The sequence below is a fragment of the Coregonus clupeaformis genome, chromosome 8 (assembly GCF_020615455.1).
Source record: "Coregonus clupeaformis isolate EN_2021a chromosome 8, ASM2061545v1, whole genome shotgun sequence".
NCBI lineage: Eukaryota > Metazoa > Chordata > Actinopteri > Salmoniformes > Salmonidae > Coregonus > Coregonus clupeaformis.
Window position 1 is genome coordinate 27,605,158 of NC_059199.1, and position 15,996 is coordinate 27,621,153.

A 15,996-nucleotide genomic window follows, 5' to 3' on the forward strand; every position below is an offset into this window, starting at 1 on the left:
GGTCTTTCTCTCTGAGAAGGCTGTCAAACTGACGGTGATTCAGGCTTCTGGATCGGATGAAATTAACAGTTTGGATGACCACCTTCATGACGTTATCCATCTTTAATGACTTGCAACACAAAGCCTCCTGGTGCAAAATACAGTGAAAAGTCAAAAAAATCACGTCCTCCATTTGCAGATTGATTCTCTCTGAACTTTGTCACAACGCCTGCCTTTTTCCCGATCATTGAGGGCGCACCATCTGTAGCCAGGCTGACAGCGCGGGACCAGTCCACTCCGACCCTGTCCAGCGCGCCGACGAGTGCGGTAAAAATATCAGCTGCTGTCGTTGTATCTGTCATCGGCACCAACTCCACGAACTCCTCGGTGACGGTCAATGTGTCATCAACTCCGCGGATGAAAAAATGGCCAGTTGTGCAACATCTGTAATGTCCGTGCTTTCATCAATTGCAACCGAAAACGTAATAAATTACTTTACTTTTTGCTTCAACTGGCTGTCCAAATCCACTGAAAGATCAGAAATCCTGTCTGCAACTGTGTTTCTTGTCAGGCTGATATTTGTAAAAGCCTGCCGCTTTTCAGGGCACACAATCTCCGCTGCCTTCATCATGCATGTTTTTACAAATTCACCCTCACTAAATGGTTTTGAAGCCACTGCGATTTCATTAGCAATGAGGTAGCTAGCTTTCACTGCAGCGTCACTGATGTCTCGGCTGTGAGTAAACACAGACTGCTGTTTCTTCAGACCCGCCAACAGTTCATTCTCCTTCTCTCATCTCCGCTGTCCTTGAAAGTTGTCATATTTGTCGGCATGAAGACTCACATAGTGGCGACGAAGGTTATATTCTTTCAGCACTGCAACATGCTCTGAACACACCAAACATACAGCTTTCCCATTCAATTCCGTGATTAAATAGGATGACCATTTTTCTTGGAACACTCTGCACTCTGCGTCCACTTTTCTCTTTTTTGACAGAGACATATTGGGGCAATGAGGGTGCCAAAGCACATAATGTTAAAAGTAGAAGCCGTAATAAATATCGCGGGCAAAACAAAGTAGCTCATTGGCTGCACGTGCTTGACCTACTTGCTCTGCCCCGGTATAAACAGTTTGCTTGCTTAACACAATTGCTATTGCGCCATCCAGTGGACGCAATTGGAACAGCAGTTTATTTTATTGAAAAATTGCAGCGCATTTTTATACTAAAAAAGAAACAAAAAATAATAATAAAAAAAATCATCTCGCGGGCCGGATTAAACCCGTTTGCGGGCCTGATCCGGCCCGCGGGCCGTACGTTTGACACCCCTGGTTTAAACACTGTTTCCCATGCTTGTTCAATGAACCATAAACAATTAATGAACATGTACCTGTGGAACGGTTATTAAGACACTAACAGCTTACAGACGGTAGGCAATTAAGGTCACAGTTATGAAAACTTAGGACACTAAAGAGGCCTTTCTACTGACTCTGAAAAACACCAAAAGAAAGATGCTCAGGGTCCCTGCTCATCTGCGTGAACGTGCCTTAGGCATGCTGCAAGGAGGCATGAGGACTGCAGATGTGGCCAGGGCGATAAATTGCAATGTCCGTACTGTGAGACGCCTAAGACAGCGCTACAGGGAGACAGGACGGACAGACCACGTGTAACAACACCTGCAAAGGATCTGTACATCCGAACATCACACCTGCGGGACAGGTACAGGATGGCAACAACAATTGCCCGAGTTACACCAGGAACGCACAATCCCTCCATCAGTGTTCAGACTGTCCGCAATAGGCTGAGAGAGGCTGGACTGAGGGCTTGTAGGCCTGTTGGAAGGCAGGTCCTCACCAGACATCACCGGCAACAATGTCGCCTATGGGCACAAACCCACCGTCGCTGGACCAGACAGGACTGGCAAAAAGTGCTCTTCACTGACGAGCCGCGGTTTTGTCTCACCAGGGGTGATGGTCGGAGTCGCGTTTATTGTTGAAGGAATGAGCGTTACACCAAGGCCTGTACTCTGGAGCGGGATCGATTTAGAGGTGGAGGGTCAGTCATGGTCTGGGGCGGTGTGTCACAGCATCATCGGACTGAGCTTGTTGTCATTGCAGGCAATCTCAACGCTGTGCGTTACAGGGAAGACATCCTCCTCACTCATGTGGTACCCTTCCTGCAGGCTCATCCTGACATGACCCTCCAGCATGACAATGCCACCAGCCATACTGCTCGTTCTGTGCGTGATTTCCTGCAAGACAGGAATGTCAGTGTTCTGCCATGGCCAGCAAAGAGCACGGATCTCAATCCCATTGAGCACGTCTGGGACCTGTTGGATTGGAGGGTGAGGGCTAGGGCCATTCCCCCCAGAAATGTCCGGGAACTTGCAGGTGCCTTGGTGGAAGAGTGGGGTAACATCTCACAGCAAGAACTGGCAAATCTGGTGCAGTCCATGAGGAGGAGATGCACTGCAGTACTTAATGCAGCTGGTGGCCACACCAGATACTGACTGTTACTTCTGACTGTTCCCCCCCCTTTGTTCAGGGACACATTATTCAATTTCTGTTAGTCACATGTCTGTGGAACTTGTTCAGTTTATGTCTCAGTTGTTGAATCTTGTTATGTTCATACAAATATTTACATATGTTAAGTTTGCTGAAAATAAACGCAGTTGACAGTGAGAGGACGTTTCTTTTTTTGCAGAGTTTACTTTTAAGTAAAAACACCAGTTTTTGTAGGATAAGGGTGTTTTGTCCGTTTTATAGTAGTGCACATCAAGCTGCTAATACTGAACATTTGTTTATGTAAATAACAACTATCCTATCAATCAATCTATCTATATTAATTGAGGGTCAATTTGCAGATGTGTTTATCAAGTAAATGCCTTTATTGTCAGGACACAGATTACTGCGGACTCAGTTGCAAGGGATAGGTGATTATTTTGTGTTACTTCAATTTCCTGTCTTCGCCTCTTTGCAAAATACCTTCAGAGATCCAGCTGTGTTTCACTCAGTTTTACACAAAACAGTGAAGGTGCTGCCTGGGGCACATCACGATTGACTTAAAAAAGGTAAGTGAACATTTTGTAGATTCTCTTAAAATCGAATAGAATCGCACGAGTAATATTACATACTATCCTTTTAATCTTGATAGTCTTGATTTTTTTTAAATACGCCCAGCATTTTAACTGTATTTCATTTGCAGATGCCTTTATCAAGCAAAGACTGCACGTTTCAGAGCACGGATAAATGCTGACCCACTTGCAAGAGAGGCGATTCTTGCCAAACGAAGAGCAAGGTATTGTTGTTTCATTACTTAATAACCACACTATTTCTTAAAAATTACTGGTGACAAAATCGCTGTTATTCTCCCACATGGAGTTGCTGTTATGGCTTTCTGTCCCTCAAACGAGAAGTTGCAGGCGAGATTTTGTCGCTAGCTAGCGAAATCAAGCGGAAAAATAGCAGATTCTTACCAAATGACGAACAAGATATTGTTTAATTAATTCATTACCACCCTATATTTAATGACTGGCAGCAAAATCTTTGTTCTTCTCCTACATGGAGGTGCTGTTGTGGCTTTCTGTCCCTCAAACGAGAAGTCTTGCTTCTGCAGCAGACCAAGCATCTGCAACACCTATTTCTGTGCTGTGGAAATGAACTTCAATGAAGAACACCATCAGGAGAACACCATCAGAGGCACAGCAAGATGAAGCTGCGGCCAAGTCAACACTTGCTGAAAAGTCTAGGCAGATTTGTCATCGTCAGCTACGAAGACCGCCCCTTTGTGGGCCAGGTGCTGAAGGTGATTGGGAGGAAGTGCAGATCACTTGTTTGCAGCAGCATGGAGTGAGGAATGTTTGTCTGGCCCTCTGTGCCATTCATTACCTTCTACTATGAAGGAGATGTGAAGTGAATAATTAGTGAGCCCGAGCCCTTCAGCTCAGTAGCATCTCGGTTGTCCGACACAGACTAGGCTGCTTTCGTGTCACACTAGCGCAACAACATCAAAACACGCTGTTTTAAGAATGCAAGTTTGATTATTGTCAACTTCAATGAGTTTGTGTTATAACTTTTGCTAGAAAGTGCTAATTTCTTTGTCTTTATGTTTGAATCTCATGAATTGTTTGCATAAACATTTAATCTTGCACTGTTCTGCACAAACTTAATCACATCTGTTGATGTTTTAATATTGGAATTAGAAAAACTGTCTACGCAATGTGGAGATTCATGTTTTTAAAAGATATGGCACAGAAACATTTTACTTTTCTTAAAATTGTAATGTAGAATACTGTTTTTTATGCATTTTATATATTTTTTATTATAATGATTCTTAACATTGTTTAACATTGTACAAAAAATCATCATAATGCATCATTTTAATCCTGTTTTTAGAAGTTCATTGTCATGTTCATGATGAAATGTTTCTGCGTGATAATCATGAGTCACATTTTTTGTATTTTATTAAGCATTAAAAGGCATCATTGTTGTTTAATAAGAAACCATGTTTACTCTTAATGTGTGTGTGTTTGATTAAGAGGGAAACAGAGAGAGAGATCTGCCTAAAAAATGACACCATAACAAAATAGTAATGCGGTGCGACCAGCAATGACCATTCGGTACAACCAGTGTTTTTAGAGTTAAAAAAAACAATTAATATGTTATTGTTTCAAAAATGCAGAGAGAAGCTCAGTCTATAAGAGAAAAAAATTCATTTTTGTAAAATGTTATATGGTTTTCATTTATTTAACAGAAGTTGTAGTTGACAGTCATTCAAAATGAGGGGTTGTACAGTGAAAAGTGAAATATATATTTATATATTTATTATACTGTTAATGTTGAATATTTGAGACCATGTACAGTTGAAATCAGAAGTTTAGGTTGGAGTCATTAAAACTAGTTTTTCAACCAATCCACAAGTTTCTTGTTAACAAACTATAGTTTTGGCAAGTCGGTTAGGACATCTACTTTGTGCATGACAAGTAATTTTTCCAACAATTGTTTACAGACAGATTATTTCACTGTATCACAATTCCAGTGGGTCAGAAGTTTACATACACTAAGTTGACTGTGCCTTTAAACAGCTTGGAAATGTTCAGAAAAAGATGTCATGGCTTTAGAAGCTTCTGATAGGCTAATTGACATCATTTTAGTCAATTGGAGGTGTACATGTGGATGTATTTCAAGGCCTACCTTCAAACTCAGTGCCTCTTTGCTTGACATCATGGGAAAATCAAAAGAAATCAGCCAAGACCTCAGAAAAAAATTTGTAGACCTCCACAACTCTGGTTCTTCCTTGGGAGCAATTTCTAAACGCCTGAAGGTACCACGTTCATCTGTACAAACAATAGTACGCAAGTATAAACACCATGGGACCACGCATCCGTAATCCCGCTCAGGAAGGAGATGCGTTCTGTCTCCTAGAGATGAACGTACTTTGTTGCGAAAAGTGCAAATCAAATCACAGAACAGCAAAGGACCTTGTGAAGATGCTGGAGGAAACAGGTACAAAAGTATCTATATTGACAGTAAAACGAGTCCTATATCGACATAACTTGAAAGGCCACTCAGCAAGGAAGAAGCCACTGCTCCAAAACCACCATAAAAAAGCCAGACTACGGTTTGCAACTGCACATGGGGACAAAGATCGTACTTTTTGGAGAAATGTCCTCTGGTCTGATGAAACAAAAATCTAACTGTTTGGCCATATTGACCATTGTTATGTTTGGAGGAAAAAGGGGGTACCTTGCAAGCACGAGGGTGGCAGCATCATGCGGTGGGGGGTGCTTTGCTGCAGGAGGGACTGGTGCACTTCACAAAATAGATGGCATCATGAGGAAGGAAAATTATGTGGATATATTGAAGCAACATCTCAAGACATCAGTCAGGAAGTTAAAGCTTGGTCGCAAATGGGTCTTCTAAATGGACAATGACCCCAAGCATACTTCCAACAAAATCAAGATATTGGAGCGGCCATCACAAAGCCATGACCTCAATCCTATAAAAAAATGTGTGGGCAGAACTGAAAAAGCATGGGCGAGCAAGGAGGCCTACAAACCTGACTCAGTTACACCAGCTCTGTCAGGAGGAATGGGCCAGAATTCACCCAACTTATTGTGGGAGCTTGTGGAAGGCTACCCAAAATGTTTGACATAAGTTAAACAATTTAAAGGCAATGCTACCAAATACTAATTGAGTGTATGTAAACTTCATTCTTAAAATAAAGTGGTGATCCTAACAGGTGAAGAACTGAGTTTAAATGTATTTGGCTAAGGTGTATGTAAACTTCCGACTTCAACTGTATATATTCATATTTTACTCTTCTTTGTTTGAAATAATGGTCAGAAAACATTTTTTTTTTTTTAACTGTTCTTCATGGTCCCACTGAATGACTTTTTTTAGGAGGACAATTTAACAATCGCATAAAAAAATAAATAGTTTTTAACAACTATTCTTTGCAACAAATCCTGAAAGTGCATAGGTAACACTCAAGGGAACATAAAGTGTTTCAAATTAAATCGTTTTCCCTTTTCACATTTTTCACTTTTGAAAACCTTGTACATCATTGACCCACACATTCTCATACTGTATGTTAGGCACATGCACATGAGTTATAATAATCTAATATATGCCATTTTTAGCAGACGCTTTAATCGAAAGCGGCTTAGTCATGCGTGCATACATTTGACGTACGGAACCCGTGCTCTACCAACTGAGCTACAGAGGACCACTTGCAATGGAAGAGAATAGAAAAGGGACTAACCATGGCCATCTTGCGCTGCTCTGCCAGTTTCGTCAGCTGGTAAGAATTGTCTTCTGTTTTGATGAATCCCTTCTTCACGTCATCCAATGCCTTAGCAGACAGAGAGATAGTGAGAAAGGGGCTTTGTTAGAGACCACATTTCATCTAATCTAGCACTGACCTCAGAGCAGTGGCACTGGGACGCAGATGTGGAAGTAGTGGGCGGTAATCTCATTGGAACAGACCACGGATCAGTATTGTACAGTAGCCTACCACTGACTCAGGACCAGTAATACAGCAGAGCATAAAATTAACACCTGCCAAATGCGGATAGATTTAGGTATTGGCGGGTAAGAATGTCTTTCACCAGCCACGTTGGCTTTCACCAGCCAACTTGAAGGGCTCTAAACTGCGAGCATTACATTCGCATAACGAATACAAATAGAGTCACAAAAGTCAAGTATGAGCACATGTGCGAGTTGCGATTTTCTAGCAAGAAAATGCTGCAGTAGATGTTTTTAAAGTATTTCTGCTGTTTCGTTTCATACAGTAGCTGCTAAATGCACAAAGAAATACAAATCCTATATCCCACCTCACGCAGCAACACTCCCTGGCTGGGTAGCTTTCTTGGCTATTTACATTGGTTTTGTTCACAAGCTCGGTTGTATTTCAATGTTAGTTTGAGTCTTCTGCTTCAACTGAGTCTGCTGCTTCAGCCTAATCAGATCCCAAATCTCAGACACACACTTGACACAACTTGAGTGGCCCCGTTACCATGGGAACCCCCCGCACTTAAAGGGGCAGCTGAATATTTTGTCTCATCTGACAGTTTGATTAAAAGTATTTTGGCTGGTAAAAAAACATCTGAGTGGCTGGTAGACCAAAAAGTTCCTTTTAGGCCCTGAATACAGTAACCCAGGTAATAATAATTGATTCAACTTTTATAGCTCTTTTCATTACAGAAAGAAGTGTTTAACACTTTTTGGGTTACTACATGATTCCATGTGTTATTTCGACTGTAGAAAATAGTAAAAATAAAGAAAAACCCTGGAATGAGTAGATATATTTACAGTACCAGTCAAAAGTTTGGACACCTACTCATTCCAGGGTTTTTCTTTATTTTTACTATTTTCTACATTGTCAAATAATAGTGAAGACATCAAAACTATGAAATAACACATATGGAATCATATATTGACTAAAAAAGTGTTAAACAAATTGAGATTCTTCAAAGTAGCCACCCTTTTCCTTGATGACAGCTTTGCACACTCTTGGCATTCTCTCAACCAGCTTCATGAGGTAGTCATCTGGAATGCATTTCAATTAATTTGTGGAATTTCTTTCCTTCTTAATGCGTTTGAGCCAATCAGTTGTGTTGTGACAAGGTAGGGGGGTATACAGAAGATAGCCCTATTTGGTAAAAGACCAACTCCATATTATGGCAAGAACAGCTCAAATAAGCAAAGAGAAACGACAGCCAATCTTTACTTTAAGACATGAAGGTCAGTCAATCCGGAAAATGTCAAGAACTTGGAAAGTTTCTTCAAGTGCAGTCACAAAACCATCAACCGCTATTATGAAACTGGTTCTCATGAGGACCGCCACAGCAAAGGAAGACCCAGAGTTACCTCTGCTGCAGATAATACATTCATTAGAGTTAACTGCACCGCAGATTGCAGCCCAAATAAATACTTCACAGAGTTCAAGTAACAGACAGATCAACATCAACTGTTTACATTTACATTTAAATCATTTAGCAGACGCTCTTATCAAGAGCGACTTACAGTTAGGGGAGATGTGTGATTTCATAGTTTTGATGTCTTCACTATTATTCTACAATGTAGAAAATAGTAAAAATAAAGAAAAACCCTTGAATGAGTCCAAACTGACTGGTACTGTATGTGTAAAAGATAGTTGGAGCGACAATCAAAAGGGAGCCCTTACCTGGTGGAAGCAGTAGTGGACGGCCAGCGTGTTGTCCCTGAGCAGCTCCTCCTCCTGAGAGGTGAAAAGCCACTTGCGGAGGGCCAGGCAGGTGCCCGGCACGGCCGACGTGTAGTTCTGCACATACAGCTTGTGGGGGAACTCGTTGGGAGCCAGTTTTCGCACTAGGGAAAGCAGGTGAAGAGGAGAGGGGCAGTCTAGTTACTTCCATACCCCTAAAACAATATAGTTGTCTACAAACTGACTGGAGGGTGCATCTCAATAGACTAGAGAGGTTTCGCTTCCTCGTCTCCTTCCACTCGTTTCAGATCGGTGCAGTTGAATGGAAGGAGACAGGGTGAGGAAGCCACTTTAGACCACCGAGATGCAACTGTACTGATCAGAAGAGTAAAGGTGTAAGGTAAATGGGTCGGTACATGGAGTAGCTGTGGACTACAAAAGAATGAATGAATAAACAGATGAATGGATGGATGGATGGATGGTCTTACCAAAGGAGTGGTTGATGACTTCAAAGAGGGCAAAGTAGCTGGCCATGATGCTGTCCATACCAACTTTCATCACTAAAGCCTGGGGAATGGAGAGAGGGAAAACACAGTGGAAGCCTATCAGTTATTGATATTTAAGCACCATTCAGTCACATAAGAGCCATGCATTGATATTGATCTAGTGTTATACACTCTGGTCCTGGGAGTGCAAGCCTTTGTCCCAGCCCAGCATTAACCCAACTGATGATTCAACTAACCAGGGTCTTGATGAATATCTCCATGGCTAATCGATCCTGTTTAGTGTACTTTTATATACTTCTTTTAATGTGTGATTGTATTGCTTTTTATCCTGCTGCCATCTTGAAAAGCGCTTAAAAAACAAAACGTACTATTATTATTATTAATAATATAGAAATTGATTATATCAGGGGTGTAGTCAGTGGTGTACTGAATGTTGCAAATAAATGGAATGAAGAGCTGATGATTCCCTATCATATCTGACACAGCAATCATATATTTAGTACAATTTCTATGTTCTGTAATGTTACATCCTCCTGAACAGAGCCCATATTTACATAGTGTCTTAGAGTAAGAATGCTGATCTAGGATCAGTTTAGCCTTTTCTATCATAATTAATAAGACAGGGGGGACCTGATCCTAGATCAGCACACCTACTTTAAGATGCTTTGTGAATACAGGCCCAGCAGGCCCCAGGTATTGCAGCGCTGGGGTGTAACGAAAGCCAGCAAACACTGTTGCCCTCTAGGCAGGGCTCTAAATAAAATAAAAATCATAGACTGACAAAGAAATGATCAGTCTATAATTTTAATGGTAGGTTTATTTGAACAGTGAGAGACAGAATAACAAAAAAAAAATCCAGAAAAACGCATGTGAAAAATGTTATAAATTGATTTGCATTTTAATGAGGGAAATAAGTATTTGACCCCCTCTCAATCAGAAAGATTTCTGGCTCCCAGGTGTCTTTTATACAGGTATTGAGCTGAGATTAGGAGCACACTCTTAAACTGAGTGCTCCTAATCTCAGCTTGTTACCTGTATAAAAGACACCTGTCCACAGAAGCAATCAATCAATCAATCAGATTCCAAACTCTCCACCATGGCCAAGACCAAAGAGCTCTCCAAGGATGTCAGGGACAAGATTGTAGACCTACACAAGGCTGGAATGGGCTACAAGACCATCGCCAAGCAGCTTGGTGAGAAGGTGACAACAGTTGGTGTGATTATTCGCAAATGGAAGAAACACAAAATAACTGTCAATCTCCCTCGGCCTTGGGCTCCATGCAAGATCTCACCTCGTGGAGTTGCAATGATCATGAGAACGGTGAGGAATCAGCCCAGAACTACACGGGAGGATCTTGTCAATGATCTCAAGGCAGCTGGGACCATAGTCACCAAGAAAACAATTGGTAACACACTACGCCGTAAAGGACTGAAATCCTGCAGCGCCCGCAAGGTCCCCCTTCTCAAGAAAGCACATATACAGGCCCGTCTGAAGTTTGCCAATGAACATCTGAATGATTCAGAGGAGAACTGGGTGAAAGTGTTGTGGTCAGATGAGACCAAAATTGAGCTCTTTGGCATCAACTCAACTCGCCGTGTTTGGAGGAGGAGGAATGCTGCCTATGACCCCAAGAACACCATCCCCACCGTCAAACATGGAGGTGGAAACATTATGCTTTGGGGGTGTTTTTCTGCTAAGGGGACAGGACAACTTCACCGCATCAAAGGGACGATGGACGGGGCCATGTACCGTCAAATCTTGGGTGAGAACCTCCTTCCCTCAGCCAGGGCATTGAAAATGGGTCGTGGATGGGTATTCCAGCATGACAATGACCCAAAACACAAGGCCAAGGCAACAAAGGAGTGGCTCAAGAAGAAGCACATTAAGGTCCTGGAGTGGCCTAGCCAGTCTCCAGACCTTAATCCCATAGAAAATCTGTGGAGGGAGCTGAAGGTTCGAGTTGCCAAACGTCAGCCTCAAAACCTTAATGACTTGGAGAAGATCTGCAAAGAGGAGTGGGACAAAATCCCTCCTGAGATGTGTGCAAACCTGGTGGCCAACTACAAGAAACGTCTGACCTCTGTGATTGCCAACAAGGGTTTTGCCACCAAGTACTAAGTCATGTTTTGCAGAGGGGGTCAAATACATATTTCCCTCATTAAAATGCAAATCAATTTATAACCTTTTTGACATGCGTTTTTCTGGATTTTTTTGTTGTTATTCTGTCTCTCACTGTTCAAATAAACCTACCATTAAAATTATAGACTGATCATTTCTTTGTCAGTGGGCAAACGTACAAAATCAGCAGGGGATCAAATACTTTTTTCCCTCACTGTAAAAAACAAAACATAATCCCACTTACATTATGGGGTATTGTGTGTAGGCCAGTGACACAAAAGGTCAATTATATATTTTTTAATTCAGGCTGTAACAACAAAATGTGGAAAAAGTCAAGGGGTGTGAATACTTTCTGAAGGCACTGTAGCTATTCATAACAGTAGCTAGCTAAACTAGGTAATGCTTTGTTAACTTTATTAGCAGTATGTTTTGAGAGCTGGAAAAATGCACGCACCATAGCACCGGTGTCCAGTGGTACCATCGGTGGCTGCCAACTCCTCTCCCTCTCTGCCTTGTTCGTGCTTTGTGGTGTCCCTCCAATAATGGCTTGAATAATAGGCTAGTTCAATGAGTTTTCTAGGACGAGATCAATTTCTCTAGGGTACTCGGTAACAACGGTACAGCGAAGCCTAATCATTACAACAATTATTATCTAGGTGCCCCGGTGCTCCCAAAATAATAATAATATGCCATTTAGCAGACGCTGTTATCCAAAGCGACTTACAGTCATGTGCGCATACATTTTTACGTATGGGTGGTCCCGGGGATCGAACCCACTATCCTGGCGTTACAAGCGCCATGCTCTACCAATTGAGCTACAGAGGACCAAATAAAATGTCAGGTCACACAGCAAAATATTTAGGAGCATATACAACCAAAATGGTCACACTTTAGAGCCCTGCCTCTAGGACAACAAGTGAGGAACTGCTCTATAAATGGTTCTATACCTGGTAGACTTGGTCGGTCGTGCTGTTCTTGCGCACTCTGACAGAGATGGTGGTCTTGTCTGGCAGGGCTATCCGCAGCTCCACGTCTGAAACTCCATTGTAATTCTGACAAACAGAGAAAGGAAGGGTGAGTATCGGTTTGTTTTAAGATGCTCTCCTGCTGCTACGGAAACTGTCCGCACAAACGTACCTCATCTGATTCAGAAAGGAATTCCTGCATGATGTCACTCTCCCCAATCACCCGTACTGAACAAACTACAGAAGGAGAAAATAAGATAGAGAACAAAAGGTAATCTTACCATATTGGCATTCACGTGGACACTTTGAAGTTCGACAAAATGTGTACTGCAGTTATATTAGCGGTACATACACATTCCAGGGCATTCCACAAGTATTCCAATGATTTGCTATCTGTCTGCAGGAGATAGCTCTCCATCTCGGAATTCGACACACTGCATTACAGCATACGTGGTTTCTCACTTCTCCAAACGCTCAGATTTCTGTGCTACTTGTTCCTCCAATGAACTCACACAGGCATTCCAAAAATAAGGCACGTGCTGTTTTTCATCTCCTCCAACACTGACATATGGAAGGGGTCTAATACCACAGAATTAAATAGAACTTAATAATAGTAATATATATGTAAAAAAATACATCTACAGTGGGGGAAAAAAGTATTTAGTCAGCCACCAATTGTGCAAGTTCTCCCACTTAAAAAGATGAGAGAGGCCTGTAATTTTCATCATAGGTACACGTCAACTATGACAGACAAAATGAGGAAAAAAAATCCAGAAAATCACATTGTAGGTTTTTTATGAATTTATTTGCAAATTATGGTGGAAAATAAGTATTTGGTCAATAACAAAAGTTTCTCAATACTTTGTTATATACCCTTTGTTGGCAATGACACAGGTCAAACGTTTTCTGTAAGTCTTCACAAGGTTTTCACACACTGTTGCTGGTATTTTGGCCCATTCCTCCATGTAGATCTCCTCTAGAGCAGTGATGTTTTGGGGCTGTCGCTGGGCAACACAGACTTTCAACTCCCTCCAAAGATTTTCTATGGGGTTGAGATCTGGAGACTGGCTAGGCCACTCCAGGACCTTGAAATGCTTCTTACGAAGCCACTCGTTCATTGCCCGGGCGGTGTGTTTGGGATCATTGTCATGCTGAAAGACCCAGCCACGTTTCATCTTCAATGCCCTTCCTGATGGAAGGAGGTTTTCACTCAAAATCTCACGATACATGGCCCCATTCATTCTTTGCTTTACACAGATCAGTCGTCCTGGTCCCTTTGCAGAAAAACAGCCCCAAAGCATGATGTTTCCACCCCCATGCTTCACAGTAGGTATGGTGTTCTTTGGATGCAACTCAGCATTCTTTGTCCTCCAAACACGACAAGTTGAGTTTTTACCAAAAAGTTCTATTTTGGTTTCATCTGACCATATGACATTCTCCCAATCCTCTTCTGGATCATCCAAATGCACTCTAGCAAACTTCAGACGGGCCTGGACATGTACTGGCTTAAGCAGGGGGACACGTCTGGCACTGCAGGATTTGAGTCCCTGGCGGCGTAGTGTGTTACTGATGGTAGGCTTTGTTACTTTGGTCCCAGCTCTCTGTAGGTCATTCACTAGGTCCCCCCGTGTGGTTCTGGGATTTTTGCTCACTGTTCTTGTGATCATTTTGACCCCACGGGGTGAGATCTTGCGTGGAGCCCCAGATCGAGGGAGATTATCAGTGGTCTTGTATGTCTTCCATTTCCTAATAATTGCTCCCACAGTTGATTTCTTCAAACCAAGCTGCTTACCTATTGCAGATTCAGTCTTCCCAGCCTGGTGCAGGTCTACAATTTTGTTTCTGGTGTCCTTTGACAGCTCTTTGGTCTTGGCCATAGTGGAGTTTGGAGTGTGACTGTTTGAGGTTGTGGACAGGTGTCTTTTATACTGATAACAAGTTCAAACAGGTGCCATTAATACAGGTAACGAGTGGAGGACAGAGGAGCCTCTTAAAGAAGAAGTTACAGGTCTGTGAGAGCCAGAAATCTTGCTTGTTTGTAGGTGACCAAATACTTATTTTCCACCATAATTTGCAAATAAATTCATTAAAAATCCTACAATGTGATTTTCTGGAATTTTTTCCTCAATTTGTCTGTCATAGTTGACGTGTACCTATGATGAAAATTACAGGCCTCTCTCATCTTTTTAAGTGGAAGAACTTGCACAATTGGTGGCTGACTAAATACTTTTTTCCCCCACTGTATGTGTAATATGATGCCTGTGGTGTTGGAGCTATAGGCACTATCTGCATGTCAGCATTGCAAATTATTGAAGGGAATTGAGGTTGCCATCCTGAACCTTCTGTGAGTATTTTCCTTATTTACCTCTCCTCAATTCCCTACAGGTATGCTCTACTCTTTTCTACCTCATTCTCTACCTTTGCTTCCTTCTCCTCTCGCTCACCTCTCTCCAGGTACTCCTCCAGGCCCCTGCGGCGTGTGTCCAGCTGCTGCTCAGACAGGGAGAAGGGCCACTTCCCTGGGATCTTGGGGAAGGTGTAACTGGCAAACTCCCTCTTCAGGTTCTGGTTCAGGATAGCAAACTCCCGGTAGCGCTTGGAGCACAGCTGCCTGCCCGAAATGTACACATTGTACACCTGTAGGGGACAGACCGAGGTGAGTGGGAAGGCGCAATGACAGAAAACTGGGAAATGATGCACAGTATTCACTTGTAAAAGATGAGACATGTACACAGGGCTCTAAAGTGCGACCATTTTGGTTGCATATGCTCCTAAATATTTTGCTGTGCGACCTGGACTTTTAATTTGGGAGCACCAGTGTGCCTGGTAGATCAGCTTTAATATTGCAGATAGATTGTAGCTTCCATCAATGTAATTGTCAGCATCCTTTCCAATCCCCTATACAGTGGCTTGCGAAAGTATTCACCCCCCTTGGCATTTTTCCTATTTTGTTGCCTTACAACCTGGAATTCAAATGGATTTTATTGGGGTTTGTATCATTTGATTTACACAACATGCCTACCACTTTGAAGATGCAACATTTTTTATTGTGAAACAAACAAGAAATAAGACAAAAAAACGGAAAACTTGAGCGTGCATAACTATTCACCCCCCCAAAGTCAATACTTTGTAGTGTCACCTTTTGCAGCAATTACAGCTGCAAGTCTCTTGGGGTATGTCTCTATAAGCTTGGCACATCGAGCCACTGGGATTTTTGCCCATTCTTCAAGGCAAAAGTGCTCCAGCTCCTTCAAGTTAAATGGGTTCCGCTGGTGTACAGCAATCTTTAAGTCATACAACAGATTCTCAATTGGATTGAGGTCTGGGCTTTGACTAGGCCATTCCAAGACATTTAAATGTTTCCCCTTAATCCACTAATGTTGCTTTAGCAGTATGCTTAGGGTCATTGTCCTGCTGGAAGGTGAACCTCCGTCCCAGTCTCAAATTTCTGGATGGCTGAAACAGGTTTCCCTCAAGAATTTCCCTGTATTTAGCGCCATCCATCATTCCTTCAATTCTGACCAGTTTCCCAGTCCCTGCCAATGAAAAACATCCCCACAGCATGATGCTGCCACCACCATGCTTCACTGTGGGGATGGAGTTCTCGGGGTGATGAGAGGTGTTGGGTTTGCGCCAGAAATAGCGTTTTCCTTGATGGCCAAAAAGCTCAATTTTGGTCTCATCTGACCAGAGTACCTTCTTCCATATGTTTGGGGAGTCTCCCACATGCCATTTGGCGAACA

General features: G+C 42.3%; 1 protein-coding gene across 2 annotated transcripts in view; it reads right to left on the bottom strand.

Annotated features, from left to right (window-relative positions):
- The window catches only part of LOC121571409 (sorting nexin-27), a 62,241-nt gene that overhangs the window by 23,391 nt on the left and 22,854 nt on the right, over nt 1-15,996 (bottom strand). For both annotated transcript variants that reach the window (XM_041882838.2, XM_041882839.2), the window contains exons 3-8: nt 14,698-14,890; nt 12,426-12,490; nt 12,236-12,340; nt 9,152-9,230; nt 8,664-8,827; nt 6,741-6,830 (exon numbers count right to left, since the gene is read on the bottom strand). In XM_041882838.2, coding sequence (XP_041738772.1) covers nt 6,741-6,830; nt 8,664-8,827; nt 9,152-9,230; nt 12,236-12,340; nt 12,426-12,490; nt 14,698-14,890 — 696 coding nt within the window. The remainder of the gene's footprint in view (nt 1-6,740; nt 6,831-8,663; nt 8,828-9,151; nt 9,231-12,235; nt 12,341-12,425; nt 12,491-14,697; nt 14,891-15,996) is intronic.